The following is a 21,673-nucleotide window of genomic DNA, read 5'->3' on the forward strand; positions in this document are numbered from 1 at the left end:
AGGACTAGCTTGACACAGGTATGAATTCTGAGCCTTAGAATTCATCATCCTTTTTTTTTTTTTTTTTTTTTTTTTTTGGTTTTTCGAGACAGGGTTTCTCTGTATTGTTTTGGAGGCTGTCCTGGAACTCACTCTGTAGACCAGGCTGGCCTCGAACTCACAGAGATCCACCTACCTCTGCCTCCTGAGTGCTGGGATTAAAGGCGTGCGCCACCACTGCCCGGCTTCATCATCCTTTTTGACAAAAACACTCTAAGACAAACTTTTATGAGAATCCTGAGCTCCAACTACTGAAGACTTAGAATGGATAGCTCCAAGACCCTACATCACAGGCAGCAGTGAAAGCATATTTAATGGGCTCTAGCTTCTTGGAGTGCTGGTCAGTTTCTGAAGAGATCCCACAGTTAAGTGAGTTAAGAGAACACTGGATTGAGTAACAGAATCCTTTGCTGGGACTCCTGGAACCTCTAGTCTGGCACTGTTGTTCATCTCCAAGAGGAAGGACACATGAGGCTCTGTTTCCCACAACCATCTGTTTCTATAGCTTCACACCAGGCATGTCTCAGTCCCAGCTCTGCAGGTCAACCTGAGGCAACAATCTTCCCCCAGCTCCTATCTCCAGCTGCCCAAACTGGGCCTTGGGCAAGTGTGTGCTGGCTGCTTCTAGCTGCCTGGGTAGGAAGGGCCTTTGACAGTCAGCAGTCACACAGCTCCTCCTCAAAGGCCAGCGTCTCCATAGCGTCTGAACGGGATACACAGAGACCATAAAGGAGAACTGGTTTCACCAGTCTGAATCAGCTCTGAGAACCTGAAGGACTCTGGAAGCCACAAGCAGATTTTTATAGCCATCACCAAGAAAAATGCCAAGCTGTGTTAGTGGACACTCCGAAGCCTACACAGCACATGACAGGACAAAAACCAACAACACAAGGATGTTTTGTTGCTGTGTTCTGCAAAAATGAATACTCAGAATGAAGTTTAAGTTCTGAATGACACATATGTCTTGGAGAATTTATAAGAGGCTTGTTGAGAATGATCTCCAAAGGATCACGATTGCACCTAGGCAGCCAGGTTATTAGAGACAGACATGTAGCAAGAGAGTCAAACTACAGAAACTACAAAAGGGGTGTCTTCCTTTTAAATCAGAAAATGACAGACAGCCTTTAAGAATTTAGCTCTGGAAAACTGAAAGACCCAGGTAAGCTTTCACAAACGCATCTGAAAGGGTCCCTCCAAAGGAAAGTCGTTCTCACAGATTTGATTCCTTAACTTATATTACAATCCAGCAAGTTTACAGCCTGCATTTCCAAAGGGTCTAATGGTCTTTAAAATCTCAGAACCAGAATGGCCCAGCTCAAAGCCCCACTGAGTGAGCCTCAGCTGCAAGAAGTCGCTAATGAAAGTGGCTCCAGCATTTTGCCTTATAGCGCCATTGTGAATTGCCACATTGAGAGAAAAAAAGCCCTTGGCTCAAAAAAAAATTGGCTTTATTAGCTTTGCCTGGATTAGGCTTACCAGTAGGCAGGGAACATGGCTCTCTCCACAGGTCCACACTCCAGGTCCACCTGAGAAAGGCACGCCACGGAGCAGGATAGCATCTATGAACTCCTCATCTCAGCAATCTTCCCGTATGCTCTTGATCCCAGGAGCTTTGCCCCCAAACACACCAAGGTCATCCTTCAAGGGGGCCACGCCTGTGGCCACTTTTGAGTCCTGCCCCAAATGACAATCAGTGGCACCTATACCTCTAGTTTCTTCATGAAAACAGGCTTATGTGTTAGGGAGTGCAGCCCCAGCTGGCCTGCAGCAGCTGTTGGGGAAGTAAAGCACCTTTAGGGGGCGGGGTATAGCTAGAAGTGGGAGGAGTCTTGGAGTTTACAGTCCAGACCTCTGCATGCCCTCTCTGCTCCCGCTGCCAGGGGGCCGCCTTCAGCCATGCCTTCTCTGTAAGGAGAGTCTGAGCCTCATGTTCTGAGCAAATTCAATCCTTTCTCCTTAAGCAGCTTGTCAGGTGCTTGGTGACGGTGACAAGAAAAGCAACTGGCACTGTCTCCTTTCTGCCTCACACCGTCAGTCATCCCAATCGCCCTCATGACACTCATTTCCCAGTGTTCCTTCTCTTTTGGTTTCCTGGCTTAACTATCACCAACATGCTGACAGCACCCAGAGCGTGACTGGGGACTCAACTCCAGGTTCACATCCTGCACTAGCTCCTCAGGAAATGGCAGTCTCTCCCTCCCAGCCATCCTGACTGACCATTCCTTCTCCCCTCATCCAGCCCTCAGGCAATCCTGACTCCACTCAACTGCACTGTATAACCCTCATCAGATCACCAAGTCCTCTCCTCTGAAGACTCCACCACCTGAACTGGTCTCTCTGCCATCCTTGTCTCCCTAGAGCAGGCAAAGCAATGCCTCCACCATACACACAGTCTTTGTGACTGCTGTTCACAGGACTGCAGGGCCTCCCTACCTCACCCAAACGCCCTTCAGCCTCTGCATTTCTCCTGTGCTCACTCCTGCTCAATGTCCCGCACCAGTGTCTCATGGCTGTAAGAGAACCACAGACGCAGCGCTCCACACAAACTCCCTCTCACACTCCTGAAGCAGGAGTGGGAGCCAGTGCTTGCCAAGACAGCATCCCTGCTGGAGACTTCAGTTACCTTTCCAGCCATCTATAGTTCTTGGCATGTGGTCCCTTCCTCCACCTCAAGGCCAGAACATCTACAGTATCTGTCCCCATCTGAGGTCCTGCCCTTTACCTGCATTAGCCTGTATGGGTACCCCACAGCCACTTTCTCTCATCAGGACCCATCTGCAAAGGTCTCTTACCATGAACACAGGTTAGGGACTCAGTGATACACATTAGATTGGCCACTGTGTGTATATCACGGTCCAGTTACTCTGTCCTTCCTGCTAGTCCTCATCCACAGGAGATGCTCTGCAGGACAGCCTCATCCACAGTCCTCATCCACAGGAGATGCTCTGCAGGACAGCCTCAGTTGCACCTACCTCAGGACTTCTGCATGGCTCCCTCCCTCCTTCCAGTCATGACTACATAGGACCCTCACCTCTACAAAACACGGACCTCACTAGGTGCTGCTCACTGTAGTACTTGCTGTCAGGAACAGCACCTGGCTCTCAGCAAACCCTCTAAAGTGAAAACAGGTAAATTCAACTCTTAAAAACTCAAAAGAGCCACTTTTGTCTCTATGAACCCTACAGCCCCTGATGTATGCTGTGCCCAGAGGCTCTCACTTCCTTATTCTCTCACCTTCTGTGTTCTCTTTCTAATCTTTTTTTTTTTTCTTTTTAGTTTTATGAGACAGGGTTTCTCTGTATTGTTTTGGAGGCTGTCGGTCCAGCCCGGCCTTGAACTCACAGAGATCCACCTGCCTCTGCTGGGATTAAAGGCATGTGCCACCACCACCCGGCTTCTTTCTAATCTTTCAATCATGAAAGATTTCCTGCACGATGGTACAGCCAACAGCATCCTTCCAGGACCCGCTACTTTGTCCACTGACTGTTTCCTGCAGCTTGAGAACCTCCTAGTGGCTCTGAAACCCCTGTGTGAAGAAGACAGCCACAGAAGTCGGAGAACTAGAAGTGGCTCTTGAGGCTGCTTCTGCTTTGTGCTTATGCACACAGACCCTCCCACAAGTCCAAGACAGCCACCAGGGTGGTCAGACTGAAGAGCGCTAGGAACTAAAGCCCGCGGAGTCATGGCATGAGAAGTCTGCTCAGACCTACCTGGTGACAGATTCATGACTTACAGAAACATCAGGATCAGAGCTGTACTGTAAACATGCAATGTTAGCGTCCTGAGGTGGACATCTGGCCAGCTCATGGCATTACTCCTTCCTTGAAAGCTGACAGCCTGACTGACATGCTGGGTGTCTGCCCCAGAATCACTAGATTGTCGTGGTCCCTCCTGCTTCTTGCTCATGGTCTGTACCACAATCTTCAGCAGTTCGCCTCAGCCTCTTCCCTTTTCTTTATTGACGTTAAGACTGAGTTTTACTAGGTAGCCCCGAGTGGTCTTCAACCTACAGTCTTCCTGCCTCGGCCTCCCAAGTGCTAGGATTATAGATTTGTACCACCATGCCTTGGATCTCTATGTGCAACTTCCTACCCTTTACTTGAAAACTGTGGCATTACTGCCTATGCAGTTCAACTACTAAAACTACACAGTAAGAAATATCCACTAAGGGGTTGGAGAGATGGCTTAGTGGTTAAGAGCATTGCTGCTCTTCCAGAGAACCCGAGTTCAATTCCCAGCACCTACATGGCAGCTCACAACTGCCTCTCCTGTTCCAGGGGATTTGACAAACTCATACAGACAAACCTGAAGGCAAAACACCTATATACATAATAAATCATTTTTTGAAAGGAAAAAAAATACCCACATTACAACATATATTTCTTTGACCAAAAGCTGCCAGAGGCTGCTGGAACTAGGGGTGGAGAGGAGGCAGGGGTGAGGCTGGCCATGAAGGGTAGAAGAGATCCCTGCAGTGAGCAGTCTGAGTGTTGGCAGTGCAGTGGGCACACAGATCTACACCTACGTTAAGACAGAACAGAACTAAAAATGCTGATGGAAAACCAGTGAAACCTACGCAGGCGCCAGGGAATGGACCAACATCCATGTGCTTGATCCTGTCACCGCTGGGCACAAGGGTTTCACCATAGGAAGAAACAGGCAGAGACACATAGCACCTGCCTGCATGACGTCTGCAGCTTCCTGTGGATTCCTAAGTACTTTCAAATGTTTAAAAAGAACGTTGGAGGGCTGTAAAGGTGGCTCAGCAGTTGGGAGCATAGTGGCTCTTGCAGAGGACCTAGCCTTGGTTCCCAGTGGCCACACGATGGCTCCCAGCCATCTGTGGCTTCAGTTCCAGGAGACCTGATGCCTTCTGACCTCTACAGGTGTCAGGTGCAAGTGGTGCGTGTGAAAACACACAGCCAGGACACCACACACACAAATGCGTCTAGGAGACGAAAAAGAACGCTGGACTTGGACAGAGTGCCCCTGCCTGTCATCGAGAACCGAGGCGGCTGACGTAGGCCTGGAGACCTGTGACAGACTAGACTACACAGCAAGAGCCTATCAAAAACAGCAACGAAAGCTGGTAACTACCAGAAACCATCTCTCTTCAGAATTATTCATGTTGCTATACAACAGCACTTGGCTTTCTCACAGAAACCAAACCATTTTGCAATTCTGAAACTGGCAATGATCTCGCTATACGTGTTAAAATATTACTCTTTAAAATGCTAGGACCCTGTGGGCATGGAAAGGATGGACACAAAATCATAAACAGCAAAATGTTAGTGCTGTCAGAGTGATATTGTGCTTCCTAAAAGTCCTGCCATTTTCATGACATTCTGAATGAAGCCCTCTCAGCAGTCACCCAATCCGCACACAGTACCCAGAGGTTAGCTGCTGGCAAGGGTGGAGGGCACATCAGTATGTGGATACCAGCTGAGGGGTCCCTAGCCAGGCTTCCTTGCTGCCAGTCAGAGAGCAGCTTGGCATAAAGACCTAAGTAACAGGTTTCTCTAAGAATACAAAACTAGCTCAGGATGCCAATTCCACACAACTGGCCCCACTTCACTAAAGTCCCAATACGCCTAGATTATAAGAGAGGAGAGCAGGAGAGACAGAGAAGAGGGGCATAAAGCAGCAGGACCCCATTCAACAGAAGGACTTTCTCCCTGCTGCAAAAACAAACACACCACAAGAGCAAATGAAAACACTGCTTATATTTACTACTTTGTAGTTTATTTTAATGATGATAGAAATCAAGCCAATCCTACTGACTGCAGGCAGGCCATCCATTGTTGTCTTCATATAAAGACTCTGAAAGCCCAGCCTTCCCAAGAATAGTTTCCATACTTACATGTATTTTCAAAAATAAAAATCTCTCTCTCTCTCTCTCTCTCTCTCTCTCTCACACACACACATACACATACATACATACATACACACACACACACACACACACACACACACACACAAGCCGACTGAACATACAGGGAAGAGTTCTAGTAAGAACTAGACTAGCACGCTGCTAATTACATGGTTCACACCTGCAGGATAATCGCAGCACAGCCAGTCTCTCCTGAGTGTAGCCCCACTGTACCAAAGGGGACCCCTGCACCTGACTCTATCATGTCCTGATGGGCAGCAGCATACTTGAAGGCCGCGTGGCTCTCCACAAAATGGGAGAGCAGAAACTGACGTGAAAGCAGTGTTCGGTCAATAGCGGCCCACTCCCAAGAAAGTAGAAGAGCACATAGTGCCAACTGTGCAGGGCAAAACTGGCTACAGAGGCTCCAAGACTCCACCCAGCATGGGGCTGATGTAACTCTGCCCTCTCCTCCATTCCTGGGAGCAGAGCCAACGCATGAGCTAGAAAACAATAAACCTAATTTCCCAGAGTGGGGGATAGGGCTGATAACACAGGTACTCTTCATGCAACTGACAGCCCTGAGTACCGTTTACACTTTGGCACATGTTTCAGAGTGTGCTTCAATGTCTCACTGATCTCAGACACACTGCATCAGGAACATGTGCTGACATCTCTACTTAGGCAACGCTGCTGAGATCGCACACCAAAGGCACTCAGCACTGCTGTGATTGCATACCAAAGGCGCTCAACAGCTCCAAGTAACTGATGAAGCAGATACTTCCTAAGAAGGCCCAATACCAGGGGCTGCCCCAGCTGACATGTGCAGTTTACTGTGAAAAAGGGACACTGGGGCGATGACATGACTTCTGACTTTCATACCGGTCATGCTGACCTCATTTACATGCAACCAAGGCCTGGCCACCGTTGTGCTCCACAGGCGTGTGCCAGAGTTGGCATGCCATGGGCAATGCTCCTGTGCAAGCCCCTCAATGTGTTTCCCTTCTCACTCACGTCAGGAGTGTGATTCTGCTATTTAAAGGGTCATTTAGACTATGTGTCTAAAGCATGACTTCACCAATCTGTCCCTGGGCTGACCCTCGGCTGCCACCCTAATGACTAGCCTGATTTAAGGGCTACATCTTTGTACTAACACATGTGATGTATTAACACAGGCTAGTTCACTGCAGGCAGAGCCCAGCATTCCAGTCATAACTTAGCCCGGTGCAGAAGACAGTCACCTGAGGAGTTGCGTCGAGAGAGGATGTGGAACAAGACCCTGTACGTTCAAGGTAGCCCTCCTTCAAGAAAATTCTACGCAACCCATCAGTTCTGTCAACTGTGTGATTCTACAGAATCAATGTTCCTGGGGGCTCCCCACACTTGGTCAGAGTTGGGGACCCTTGGACATGTGTCAGCAAACACTTACCTGAGCACACCGACCCAGTTCTCTTCTGTTCAGATACTGAAATATATTGATGGCCAGTTCATAAGGCAGCTGCACGTCGAAGAAGGGTACCTCTTCCATCTCATTCTGTGGAGAAAGAGGGAAGAGGTTGAGGTGAGGCTGAGAGCGACTTGCACCACCAGGCCTCTCCATCACTGGACACTGTTGCAGGTGACCAGAGTGGGGCCCCCACATCTACCCTCCTTCCGGTCACTATGAAAGTCACATGACTACTTCCCATGGTGCTCCAGAAGGAGAAGCACAGGTGCTACAGGAATGGATGCACAGGTGTGTCAGAAACCTCCAGACAGAATTCTAAGGGAAGATGAGGCAGCAGGTGCCCAAAAAAGTCCGCCTGGGCTGGGGAGGCCACCATTCCCCAAGGCCAAGCAAGCTTCCCCACACATGGGTGTGGTGGCTCCAGCTGGAGAACTGCTGACCAGGTCACTAACATGTTTTCGTGGGTATAGAGCAGGGAGGAGGCCACTGAGCTGGAGCCAGGCCCAGCTCTCCTCGGGGTTTCCTAATGCTCTGGGGGCTCCGCTGGTTAACCTCAGCGAGCCAGCACAAACAAAGTGGTTCTCCAGTGTTGTTTATTAATGCGCAGCAACAAGAGCTAGCCTGCCCTGGGGTAAGCAATCAGAGATGAGGTAACAGGCTTAGGCTGAAAGATAAGGTCACGTGGATCCCAGTGCACAAAGGAATCCAAGGGAGAACAGGGAAAGGCCAAGCTGAAATGACCAGGTCCACCAGTCCACCTGCCAGCCAGGGCTACGGCCGAGCTTCTCAGCTGCAGAGTGGGCCCCTTGTCCCAACAGCCTAAGCTTGGGAAATTCATGTTTAATAAGCTCTGGCTAACATCACTGCCTTACTGGCTGAAAGCAAGCTGCTAACCCACTGTTCACTACGATTTCCACGCCATGAGGTGGCCACTCCAGAAAAGCCTCCACTGCATTACAGAGCGTGAGCACCAATCAGACTCTTCCAAGACTGAGGCTAAAGAAAGCTCAAGAGTCCTGTCACTATTCATCTAGGAGTCTCAGGACTGAAGGAGAGTCTGGAGCCTAGGAGGAAACATGGTGTTTGACTGCAAAAACGGCGAGGCTAAGCACACTGGCCAAAAAGGCTCTCTGGGGAAAGGGCACTGACCAGTCTCTGTGGGCAGAGGAGGGACAGAATGTTCAGCAGTGGAAGGATGCTGGCCACAGAGAAAAACAGGAAAACATCTGCAAGGGTAATTGGAAGGTACTGGTCTCTGCCTAAGAAAACAAAGGAAAGCCATTGGGTCTCAAGTCAGGCAAGGTCCTTGCCTACAATGACACCTCCACTCATCACTGAAGAGCACTACTGCCAACCAGACACAACCAGAGACTCCAACCCCCTGCAGGAGTCACTGCTGGTCATGGACCTGGCAGGCACATACAAGGTGAGGGGCTATCATTCACAATGACAACCCCGGTGACTGACTACCTTTTCTTCTGCATTATTTTGTCTGCAGAAGCAGAGAGGATCAACTTTGCCTGCATGGTAAAGAAACAAGAGAAAAAAGTCTCTTTATGCTCACACAAGCAGAGCTACAGTAAGGTAAGGCTAGGCAAGACAGGGTGAGTCAGGGTGAGGAGCTCAACGAGCCGTGGACTCCTGTATGGTAGGCCACCTATGAACTGGTCTTGAGATGAACATGAGATGCCACCTTTGCTTTTATTCTGGGCAGAGGTCACAGCCTCCGATCAAAAGCCTATTTTGTTGTCCTGTTTCCAAGCTCAGCGTGGAAGACAGTCCCTCCATGAAACCATGGCCCCGCCCCCAGTGCCCTCCCTGACCCGAAACTCAGTTTGGGAAGAGTACAACATAGAGGCACCAAGATCCCACATGATCAGCCAAAAGCATCTCGGATTCCTCTAACACACTCAGGGTGACTGTCAGAGGAACACATCGAGAGATTTCCCAGAGAGGACAATGCGAGCACTTCTGCTAGGAAGGCAGAGGCTGGGTGCCACTTTCCTGGAGGACACGCCAGCTCCTTTGCATTTTCTCATGTTACCGACCTTCCATCCAAGTCACTCTTAGGTTGCCTGTTGGTGACTCGATGCCCTGTACCTTGTCTCACTATAAACCAAGACATTACCAGCAGTAACACGAGGATTACAGAGTGAGGCTACATCCAAACAGTGAAGGATCCAAACGCACAACACACAGAACAGTATCACCAACTCTAAAGGTCATCTAACAACTCAGGAAGGCTTTGCTGGTGCCTGGGCAGCAAAGATGAAACCCTGCAAGCTGTAATGACCACCAGTGCTGACAGGGTCAGTCAGACACTGTGTTGGGCTGTCAGTTAGATCTGGAGGATGGCCTCTGTTTCAAGGATAAACTGTAGGAATGTACACAACATGCAGAGCCGACCTTTTCTTTTAAATCACCATTCTTAGGAGTACCTCTAAACTCCAAAATGTCAATCAACAATGTCAGTTCAAGCCAGTCTAAGTCCCCTCCCTGACTTCTATGTGGCTGAGCTTTCCTGTTCCCACCACTAGTTAGGGAATGGAAGGAGGGACAAGGAGGTCAGTCACCAAAGGAGTACCAGCAGCTACGGCACATACACAGCCACGGTCAGGAGACCACAATGTTCGTCTATGGTCTGCAGCAGCGGAGCAGTGGGTCACTCAGACTCCCCAGATGAGAGAAGGCTGCCTGCCACTGGTTCACTGCTGAGCCCTCCTAGATGTTGCCTTTGGCCAGAGGGGTTCCTCACCAAAGTACCATGCCTCCAGAGAGTAATCTGCAGTGAGCAAAAAGGCATCCGACCTCAATTCTGACCTCCGACTGGCCAGCCCACTAAACCACATGTGAATCTACACCCCCAGAGGTGACTCCATTAAGTCCAGTCTTCTCCCAAACAACCAGGGAGGCCGTGTGGCCTTGCGGTGAGTACAAGCATCCCCAAGGGTTCTAGTGCTCAGCTGCAGAGAGGCCGGTGTAGAACCCTCCTTCGGACATCCACTGAGGTGGTGCAGGAGCACACAGGTGAAGACGGGGTATTACTCTCCCCTCCAACCTGAGGCAACAGGGTAAGTGCCTGGCCCAGAAACATCAGCTTGTTGTGTTAGTAGTAGCTCACCACTTGGGAAACACCTCACCAGAGACTGCATCATGAGCTTGGTCAACCCTGTGTGGACCTAAGCCAGACCTGAAGCCACACCCTGACCCAAGCTGTAACCCAGCAACCAGTCTAAGCTCATGGCTGCTGCAGAGGTCTCCTGTGATGACATGCAGCCATTCCTCCCACCGTGCACGGTGAACACACAGACACTACTTGCTGTCGGGCTGCCACCTAGACACCTGGAGCACAAAGCCATCCCAACAGGTATGAGCCACACCAGGATGACCCCATGACAAAACAGACAACACGGATGTCCTGAAGAAGCAGCAGCACAGAGATGTTAAAGGAACACTGTAAAAACATTAGTTGAGCCTGCCAAGCTCAGATTGTAGACTCTTCCTTTCAGTCAAGGGAGAAAATGCACAAAGGGGTTGTGTTACTCTAAGGTCAGTGAATGCTGGATTTTCCCAAAGTCTACTGGACTCGCTCCAAAAACACCGAAAGAAACTGTGAGGGGATCTGTCCCCAGAGAGGTTGATTTGTCCCCCATGTGCTACTATAAATGGACGGTCTTTGTGCTGTCACATCAGAAATCTAATCTGCCTTCCCTTGTTTAGGAGAAGAAACGGTAACTACTCAGAGTCCGATCAGTGCAGAAGGAAGAAACTGACTCTGGGGTGCATTTCCCAACACTTATCTCTGTGGCAACTGCCACTCAGACGCTCTCAGAATGGTGCTTAAGCAGATCTTCAGGAGGCTTCTACTGACCCTGGGATGGAGAGGCCTGCTGTCTGCTGGGCTTATCTCAACCCACATACCACACGGTCCACCACAGGAATGGACGGCATCCAGTCTCACTTGAGACTTGAGAAAACAAGGTGTTTAATGGGGAAAGTCTCCAACGCTCTCCAAATAGGCATCAATAATTCTGTCCTGAAACACCTCCCTGACACAAGCAAACAGGAAGTCAATGCACACCATGGCCTTCTTCTCAGGGTCCCAGATATCTGTAGAGGAGGCACACCATCGAGCTTTAAAATAATTTATGTGCAAAACACTGTCTGAATTCAGGGCCATGCCCAGTGCTGGGGGAGGGAGTACTATTAGCAAATGTATGCGAAATGGCCTCTATATTGAAAGACCTAACTCTTTTATGGAGGTAAGTCATCACATATAAAATAGAATAAATACAGCAGATAGTCCCCCAAGGTATACCAGCGCTCATTAATAAGTCAGCTATTTAGAACTTAGGAGTCCTTTCTCTTAAAAGAAAAATAATGCTATAAAGAGAGGTCAAGTTCCCAAGCAGTCCACAAAAAGCCAATTTATCTCTTCAATCGAACCTAACCCTGAGCCCAGCAGTATTTAATAAAGATCCAGGATGTCTGCACAGACAACAGCCACCTACAGAAGCTAACTTGAGTGCTGCCTCGCACGTGCCCTCGCCTGGTAAAGACAATGAAATTCAGTTATTGAGAACTGGTTTCAAGACCGTGAGATACATTCCCATTCATCACCTACCGGTGATTTCCCCGAGGGTTCCAGCAAAGAAAGGAGGTAGAAAAGGCAGCTATGAACTTGGGGACTCCCCAGAGGCTGGGTGTGACCGTGAAGGAAGTCTATGCAGCAAATTGGCCAGCCTCAGCTTATAAAGCCCGTGTGCTTGGGACCAGGCAGGACAGGGGGCAGAAGAGGTGCTCTCAGGAACAGAGCTCAGCTCAGCTGGGGAAAGGCTGTTTGGTCAAAAGGCCCAGCAGACACGCCAAAGCACAATCTGAGTGTCAGGATCCACTACAGAATCTGTGGAGCTTGGTGTGAAAACAAGTATGTTAGGATTCCTAAGGCAAAAGGATTTTAAGAATTGTAGAGCAGCCAGAGATGCACAGAGAGACCAGGTCTGTTGTCGAGTATTTGTTTAACTATGCAAAGATGTGTTACATTTATTTAACTATGTTAAGATGTGTTGCTGTTTCACCTTGCCTGCCTATGGCACCTGATGGTCTAATAAAAAGCTGACCAGACAATAGCAAGGGAGCAGGTACAAGTGGAACTTCTACTCAGGAGAGTAGGTAGGAGAAGGAATTTTGGATGGGGGGGGGGGTGCCAGGGAAACACCAGGGGCCAGATAGCCAGACATGGAGGAAACAGGAAACTAGGACATAAAGAATGAAAGAAAGGTAAAAGCCTCAAGACAAAACATAGATGAACAGAAACAGATAACTAAGTTAAAAGGGCTAATAGGGCAAGCTTAAGCAAAGACCCAACAGCCATAATTAATAATAAGTATCTGTGTCTTTATTTGGGAGCTGGTTCTCAGTCCAAAAAAAATTCCAACTGCATTGGTCTCAAAAAAAGAAGGGAGGGAGGGAAGGAGAGAGAGAGAGAGAGAGAGAGAGAGAGAGAGAGAGAGAGAGAGAGAGAGAGAGAGAGAGAGAGAGAGAGAGAGAGAGAGAGAAGTGCAAGGACTAGAGAGACGGCTCAGTGGTTAAGAGCAGCTACCCGAGTTCAATTCTGGTACTCATGTCAGATGGCTCACAGTCTCCTACAACTCCAGGTCCAGGGAATCTGATGCCTCTGTGGGTATAATGCACAAACTGATATACATACACACGCACATCTTTTTTTTTCTTTTCGGTTTTCGAGACAGGATTTCTCTGTATTGTTTTGGAGGATGTCCTGGAACTCACTCTGTAGACCAGGCTGGCCTCGAACTCACAAAGATTTGCCTGCCTCTGCCTCCCGAGTGCTGGGATCTTCCAGAAAGCCTTGCAGGGCGTGGCAGGGTAAGACTGAGCCTCTCTCCTCAGACACTCTCCACTCGGCCTGGGTCTTCTTCTCCCCAGAGCACTTGTTTACCTGGCAAGTGTCTGCCCCCAAACAGGGAAGGCTTTGTCTTGCTCACTGCTATTGTTCTCAGCACTTGGAATGGTATGTGGTGCTAACATGTCACTTAATGAACGGTGTGGACTAAGAAGATAATACACAGATGGATGGATGGATGGATGGATGGATGGATGGACGGACGGACGGACGGACGGACGGACGGATGGACGGACGGACAGACTGACAAAGCCAATACAGCTTCAAGGAACAGAACCTTCCAGTAGAGACATTCATTATTTATTTTAGGAAATACACACACAGATCATGGGCAAAGGCATCCAAACAGCAGTCTATTAGTTCATTTTTTTAAATGAATGGCACTGATAACATTTTAGTTAGAAGCAAGAAGAAATTTGGGCTGGAGAGATCAGAGAGAGTTAGCATAGCAGATGGAATTAACCTGAGCCTTAATAGGAATGCAGACGACAGGGGAAGCACTCCAGCTGTTTGTAATGAGTTCAGCACACCAGGAAGGAAGCAACTAGTCAGCAGCAGGGTCTGAATCTGAGCATCCATCATCCCACCAATCACAAAGCCTCTGGGGCCTAGCAGAGTCTACTCTGGATACTGCCGACTCCCCTGCCATAGCTCCACAGAGAGTACAGACCTGTCAAGTGAACAGGAGTGGGCGCTAGATGCAAATCTGGACAAACCTCGGTCAGTAATTGGCTCAAGGTGACCCAGTCTGGACCAATGAGAACATGGCTTCATATGCGTCCAACAGAGCACGCTGTGCTCACCCAGCATGGCTACACTGGAAGAACACACAGCTGCAGCTGCTGTCCCATCCTCTCAAGAAGGGACCGTCTACTGAGAGAAAGCCAGCAGACAAGCAGGACAGAAGGGAGAGATCCCAGCCGGGTTACTCCAATACCCAGAATGGGCAGCACTTCTGGAATTGTTACACAGATGGAAAGATCCCAGGGGGTGTTTTTAGGCCAGATTGAGTTGGGCATCTGTGTCTTTGTCAGTCAGATGTGATACACATGATAAAATGCAACCAGCCACAAGCCTGTACTAAAGCAGTTTACATACGCATAACTGAAATGCCACCATGTTCCCAAGGAGAGGGGCATGAAAGACCGTATCTACTGCCTCTGGAATCATGATCAGGGTAGGTCATCCCTTGCACTGGTCCACCCAAAACTGCCAACTGCCAGTATTTACAAGCCACTCCCATAAGTAAGATGGCTAAGTACTGCTATTAAAAGCCTCACATAAGAAGGCAAGGCTTCACAAAAGGCACGTCAGTTTCACTTCAGCTGTGCTTGTCCTTCAAAGGTTCTGGCCTATGTCCCACCGAAGACACTCTGATGCAGCTGTACCAGTGGAAGGCAACAGCTCTCTTTGTTGCCCTCACACTAGTGGAGATGGCACCAAAAACATGACAGTGGGCATACATTCTAGAGATGGCTATCGACCTATGCAGCTAACATCTGTACTTTTTAAAGTGTGACTAATACAGTGTCAACAGAAAATTTTCACAGCAGACAAATCCACTGACAAAAGCACAACCCTAACATGTAACAGATAAAAAAAAAAAAAAAAGACAACCAATCAAAACATATCTTCCCACATCTTTGGTCCCAGAACTGGCAGGAGGATTTCTGAGTTAGAAGCTAGCCTGGTCTTCATAGTGACAGGTGTGGTTTGAATGTCCCCCATAGGTTCATATGTTTGAATACTTGGTCCCCAGTTAGCAGAACTATTTGTGAAGGACTAATAGGTGTGGCCTTGTAGGAGGAGGTGAAGGGTCTTGCAGGAGAGAGTAGGCTTTGGGATTTTTTTACTGCCTATAGAGCTCTCTCAGTCACTGCACCAGCGCCATGTCTGTTTCCTGCCATGATGATCAGGGACTAAACTTCTTAAACATAAGCAAGCCCCAACTGAATGATTTATTTTGTAAGAGTTGCCTTGGTCACAGTGCAGTGTCTTTTCCCAGCAATGTGTAACAGTAACTAAGAGACTCTGTTAAAAAAAAAAATACCTCTTGATACAATGTGTACTTTGACCAGCAAGCATGCTGGAACATAGAACATTTTTATTTGGATCATGTATGAACTTTGTTTAAATAAAGAAAACTGAACAGCTGGAAAAAAAGCATCCTATACTACTCACCATGTTTAATATTTAATTCTGGTTGCTACCATTAAAGAAATCATCACAAAACCACCTGGTAAGAAGTGGTGTGAAGCATCCAATGAACTACAGTCCAGGACCCAACACCTGCTCAGTTGCCCTGGGACTCCCATCCACTGTGGGGCTCACACTCCCTGCTACAGTCACCAGAGGCTTTTAAATAAATACTCCTGTCATTTCTTAGACTGAAGATACAGGATGAGTTTACTGTCCCTTAAAAGCCAAGCTCCCTTCCTCCTGCTCAGCTCCCAGGACAGGTTGAAGATGGCTATGGGAGAGGGTTGTTAGGAACAATGAAGACACTGTCTCTGAACCACTGCAGCAAACACCAAGCTCAGGCTTCAGTTACAGCACTCAGGAGGTGGAGGTGGGTGGATCAAAAGCTCAAGGCCAGGGGTGAGGGCGACGGCTCAGCCAATAAAGAAAGTATCTGCTTGCAAGTGTGAGGACATATATATGCCTGCGAGCCCAGAGAAGGTGACAAGAGAGAAGAGACAGGCAGCTCCCTGGAAGTTCAAGGGTCAGCTGGCTTGGCTTATAAGACAAAGTCTAGGCCAACAAGATCCTGTCTCAAATAAAATGTGGAGGTGCCCGAGGGTCAACATCTGGTACTGTCCTCTGATTTCCACATTCAGGCTGAGTACACTGACATCTGCAGGATCTCTCTCTCACACAAAACACACAGAGAGAGAGAGAGAGAGAGAGAGAGAGAGAGAGAGAGAGAGAGAGAGAGAGAGAGAGAGAGAGAAGCGCACTGACTGATCTTCCAGAGGTCCTGAGTTCAATTCCCAGCAACCACATGTTAGCTCATAACCATCTATAATGAGATCTGGTGCCCTCTTCTGGTATGCAGGCATACATGCAGGCATACACACATAATAAATCTTTTTTTCCCCTAAGAACAAAGTTTGCTCTTCCAGAAAACCCAAGTTCAATAATGCCTAGCACTCATCAGGTGGCTCAACTTCCTGTAACTCCAGTTACCTAAGCACAGGACTTACAGCCTCTTTATGATACAGGTGTCACCGACTGGAGTGTTGGCTGCTGCTCAAGAGACCTTAACAGTACCTAATGAAGTGCTTCTGAGAGGGCGGTGGAGCCCGGGGACAGGACACAGGTCAGGCTTTTGCCAACTCCATTATGAAACATAAGACTCTGGATCTTGCCCCTGGATAGACCCCTTTCATTTTAGGACACTTTATTTCTGTGTTGGGGATGTTGCTTGAGTGTGAGGCCTGGAAAGTATTGAGTATGGGACCTAGGGCCTATCTTAGTTGGGGTTTCCATTATGTGGTAAACACCATGACTCAAAGCAAGCTGGGAATGAAAAGGATTTGGTTTACACTTCCACACCACAATTCATCACTGCAGGAACCTGGGAGCAGGAACCGATGCTGAGGCCATGGAGCGGTGCTGATTACTGGCTTGCTCGGCCTGTTTTCTTATAGAAGCCAAGAACACCGGCCCAAGAGTATTATTCCCACCTTAATGGGCTGGGCCCTCCCCCATCAATCACTAATTAAGAAAATGCCCTACAGGTTTGCCAACAACTTAATCCTATGGAGGCATTTTCTTAATTGAGGCTCCTTTTTCTCCAGCAACTCTAGCTTGTGTCAAGTTGACATAAAACTAGCCAGAATAAGGTCCAACGGTGTCTACACAGCTGAGACTATCTCAACCCCCACAGATTCTCAAACATCAGATGTGGACCTCCTTCCCTGGGTTGCTGATTTAGCAGGTCTGAGAGGACCCGGAAACCTACAAATCACCAAAGTCTCAAAGGAGGCCAACTCAGATTTCACCTGGAGAAGTTAAAACACAGGAACCCAAATTCAATCCCCATCAGATGGGTAATTCTGGACAAATTGCAAAAAAATGCTGCTTTTGAGTCCCTTCATTTGTAGGAGTAGGTATCCAGCTCAGGTTATGGCCATTTTAGAATCAAGGCAAGCATAAGACAGGGCACTGGCTTTGAAGAGAATGGACTTGAAGCTCAAAAATGGAAGTTTTTATTGTCATTTAGATGAAACTGTCCATTGCATAAAATCCACCCTTTTTTTTTTTTTTTTTTTTTTTGGGTTTTACGAGACAGGGTTTCTCTGTTTTGGAGGCTGTCGGTCCAGCCTGGCCTCTAACTCACAGAGATCCGCCTGCCTCTGCCTCCCGAGTGCTGGGATTAAAGGTGTGCGCCACCAACGCCCGGCAAATCCACCCATTTTTAAAATTTATGTGTATATGTGTGTGCCTTCGTGGAGAGTTGTACTCCTGTGTGCAAGTGTGCCTGAAAGCCAGAGACATCAGATCTCCTGGAACTGGAGTTACAGGAGGTTGTGAGCCACCGACACAGGTACTAGGAACCCAACTACAGAAGATCAGGCAGCTCTCGTAACTACTGAACCATCTCTCCAGCTCTATCCCATTATTGCTCTAAGCAACCTTCACATACAGAAAAGTATTCTCTACTGGAACGCTGTGGAAATGTTCTTTTAACCTGCCTTGAATGAAGCCACTAAAGCCTCCTGTTGCCTAACTCTTAACCTGGGAACTATGGATCCCTGTCAGGGGGGTCTCAATCTGATTCTCCCAAGGCTAAGAACCTCCTAAGGGTATTAACTTCTTCCTCGGTCTGTGTTTCTTCTAATTTAAGGGTTTGATTTTGTTGTTGTTGTTTTATTTTTGTTTTGTTTTAGTAACACTTAGGAAAACCAAACAATACAGAGAAAGGTGAACATTAAGTCTGTCCTATGCTTTTTCTGGACCTTCCTCCAAAGTCAACCTTTCTTACAATTTTAAGAATGTTTCTAGGGCAGGATTTCTCAAACTCACACGTAGTCACTTTATAAGTGGAATCTCTTTTGGGGACTTTGTTCTAACCATTGCTGTTCGGAACAATCCTCTTGCGAGCCCAAGAACACGCACACACCAACTGTCAACACCCCCAAAATATTCGCAGGCAAAACTCCCAGCGGAGAACCAAGGCTTCCAGGGGCGCCCTGTCGTAGCCGCGAAGTGGGGTGGGTCACAGGGGAAATCATTGTCCCGGCCACTCACCAAGTCGCGGATGAGTTGGTCCACCAGCGGCTCGTCTGGCTCCGCGGCGTCGCGGTCAGGGGGTGAGCGAGAGCGGCTGGTCGCATCCCTCCTGTCGGCCCGGCCGGGCCTGGGCGCCGGGGGTCGGCCCGCGCCCTCCAGCAGACCCTGCGCCAGCGCCAGGTACCCCGAGGCCTGCTCACCGCGAGCCCCCGCCTCGGGCCTCCGCGCCCGCCGATCCCCGGCCTCGAGCCGCCGCCGTCGCCTCTGCGCCTGTGCCTGCGCCAACTCCTCCTGCCAGCGCCGGCGGAACTCCTCCAGGCTGTGGCCGTCCATGCTCGACGCTCCCGGGCCTACGCGTCACCCAGGGGCCACCAGCTGTTGACGGACCGTCCATCCGCAGGAAGTGTCCGCCGTTGGCCGGAAACTTCCGGGAACGTGGCTCTTAGGTTCCGGGCGGCCACGCCCCTCCGCTCGGGCATCCCTGATTTTTGTCACTTTTGCACCAAGGAAGCGCTTTTCTTTCGTCCAGCAAACCTGCTTTAACTGGCTGCTAAATACATATTGCAAAGGTAGCATTTATTTTTTAAGTAGTGTTTTTATTGTATTTTATTTATTTTGTGTGGTGTGTGTGTGTATGTGTGTGCCTTCCACTTTGTGAGTCTCAGGGATCGAACTCAAGTTGGCAGTCTTGATAGCAAGCACCCCCCTTTCTGCTGAACCAGCTCAACCTTCTGAAGCATGAATTAAAATCCATGCACACCACACTCAAATTCAAATAAAACGGAGCTAAATATTTTAATGTGAATGTCAGAATCCATGGGAAAGGTTATGTAGAAAAATAAGAAATAGGGTCAAATAACAAAGTGATTGACACAGGGAGGGGGCAGTTAATGATTAAGGATAGGCATGAGGTCCTGGCCTCTCTAAGGGGATGTCACTTAAACTACTAGCTAATAAAGAGAAAAAACACCCATAGAAGATCATCAGAGATTTCCAGAACCATAAATCCAAAGGCAGCAAGGTGGGGAAGTATCTGCAAAGCAAAGTTCTGGAAATAAACCCCACCCCCCACCAAGCCTTCCACTGAAGGCTGAGTAGCTGATCAGAACTTCAGTGACTGTGGGGAAGTTGGAATGTTGCAGGTTCAGAGCCTAATTACTGTTTGTCTTGGGTCATCCTTAACCCTCTTGTTAGCCATTCCTTTCCCATCTCTGGGTCTAACCTAGAATCCCTGTGACTGTCAGGTGAAACCTTTTGATGTATTAGCTTAGCTCCTGTCTTCTCCCAACCCCAAAGCTCAGAATGTCACCAGATAGCATCTGCGTCCTACAACAGAGGTGTCCCCACCTTGCTGTAACCACCTACCTGATATTTCCACTGATCAATTTTAGATGTGTCTTAATTTTTCTTCTAATTTCATTTGTTCTTTTCATGAAGCCTCTGCTACATGGGAGCATGGGATTCGGGTGACCTCAGGGGTCAGTCTATGTCTTGACAACACTGTGCTGATATGAACCAAGATAACAAGTGCTGCACATGGAGGGGGGGCACACTGAGTCAGCACAAAGTGGCTGACACTGGACGTCCTTGGAACTCAAAAGTAAACAGTGATGTCATCTTTTATACAACCATGTCTGGCAGAGTGCCACTTTTGTATGGGCTCTGAATTAATACAGCCTGAGGTCAGAGGACTGAGCCTTCACAAGTCGGCTTGTGTGTCTGACTGTAGACTCGTGAGTCCGTGTGTAGGCCTGTGTGTCTGTCTGTGTGTGGCCCATGGACATCAGTGTAAGCCTGGGTGCCTGCCGCCAGCTGACTGCTTGCTTGCCTGCCACCTGTGTTGTGGGATATTTTGATCACACTCTGATACTCCTGAGGCTGCTAGCTACTGGGTGACAACTAGAATTAGACATAGAGGTTTTGGGGGACCCAAGACATAGAGAGACAGCAAGTAGTATGGAGGGGCTTAGAATGATTCTTCTCGGGTGGAGGAAGGAGAGAGAGAAGAGGTCACTGGTCACTTTGCTGCTGCTTCTCTGATATCTGACTTCCGAGTTTTATTTAAACAGTGTAAGAAACGGCTTAACACCGATGTACTGGCGAATGCAGTGTCTCATCTGTCCTCCATTCTTCCCTCCAAGCCTCCCGCCACCCTAACCCTTTCCTGGCATCAGAGGACAGTTCTCACACCACAGTCACTCCTAATACAAACTATGTCACTTGTTGAGGTGAAAATTGTTTTTATGTTGACATGGCATAGGATGACACACACACCCTTTTCGTAACCGTGAGAAACAATGACCCTCACTTTATAATAAGAGCACTGGAGACTCAGCTGGGCAGTTTACTGCTTTGCAAGGCCCGGTGTGCTGGCTGAATGCAAAGGTTTGAAACTCTGAGTGTAAGCAAACCCTTCCTCCCTTTCTTCATCCCCCATCATCGGGGTCAGTCTTACTGTTCTGTCTGTTGCTTCCATCATCTTTTAAAAAAAGAAGCCATGTGTGGGACATCTCTACATCTCACATCCTGCTTAATTTAAAGCTTGCCAGGCATATGGCCTCGAAGGCAGGCTTGGCTGTGCGCACTGTTCTGTTCTAAACTTCTAGTTTGTGACAGGGGTATCAAGACTAGCAGGCATTGGCGGGGCTCTGATCTCTAGAGTCTAATGTGTCTGCTCACTTGCAGCGAGACCAGTGCTGTCTCCAGGCACCTTTGAAAATGAACCGGTAGAAGTCGTTTCTACAGTGATCCTTGCCCCTGCCCTCGGCCCCTCAGTGACATCTCCTTACCTTGGCCTGGTGAGAACCCACTAGAAATCTTCCATATCTCAACTCACAACTTGCTTATTCTTACCAGGGTTCTGAATCCATCACGTCTCCCTGCTGTTCATCTCCCCAGCGTCATGCATCGCAACACATAACACAGATGGTGACTTACTATTAGCACAATTAGCCAGTGCTGCCTCCTCTCCTCTCTAGATGACCGCTCTCAGACTGGAAGCTGGTAATGAGCAGGCACAAGAAGAACTAGTTACAGGATGCCTAGTGACTCTTTAGAGATGTGAAGACCCAAGAACAGGGCTTGAAAAACATGTCCCAAAACACATGATTGGACGTTTGCAAACCAAGGGTTCTACTAGTGTTTTTGTTCATTTGTTTGT

The 21,673-nt window shown here is 48.5% G+C and overlaps 1 protein-coding gene across 1 annotated transcript in view; it reads right to left on the minus strand.

Moving 5' to 3' along the window:
- Fbxw8 (F-box and WD repeat domain containing 8) overlaps positions 1–18,916 on the minus strand; it is a 97,700-nt gene extending 78,784 nt beyond the window's left edge. The window contains exons 1-2 of the mRNA XM_005078994.4: positions 18,532–18,916; positions 7,338–7,442 (exon numbers count right to left, since the gene is read on the minus strand). Coding sequence (XP_005079051.1) covers positions 7,338–7,442; positions 18,532–18,846 — 420 coding nt within the window. The 5' untranslated portion in view covers positions 18,847–18,916. The remainder of the gene's footprint in view (positions 1–7,337; positions 7,443–18,531) is intronic.
- Between the last annotated feature and the right edge of the window lie 2,757 nt (positions 18,917–21,673).

The sequence above is a fragment of the Mesocricetus auratus genome, unplaced genomic scaffold (assembly GCF_017639785.1).
Source record: "Mesocricetus auratus isolate SY011 unplaced genomic scaffold, BCM_Maur_2.0 Super-Scaffold_100025, whole genome shotgun sequence".
Lineage (NCBI taxonomy): Eukaryota > Metazoa > Chordata > Mammalia > Rodentia > Cricetidae > Mesocricetus > Mesocricetus auratus.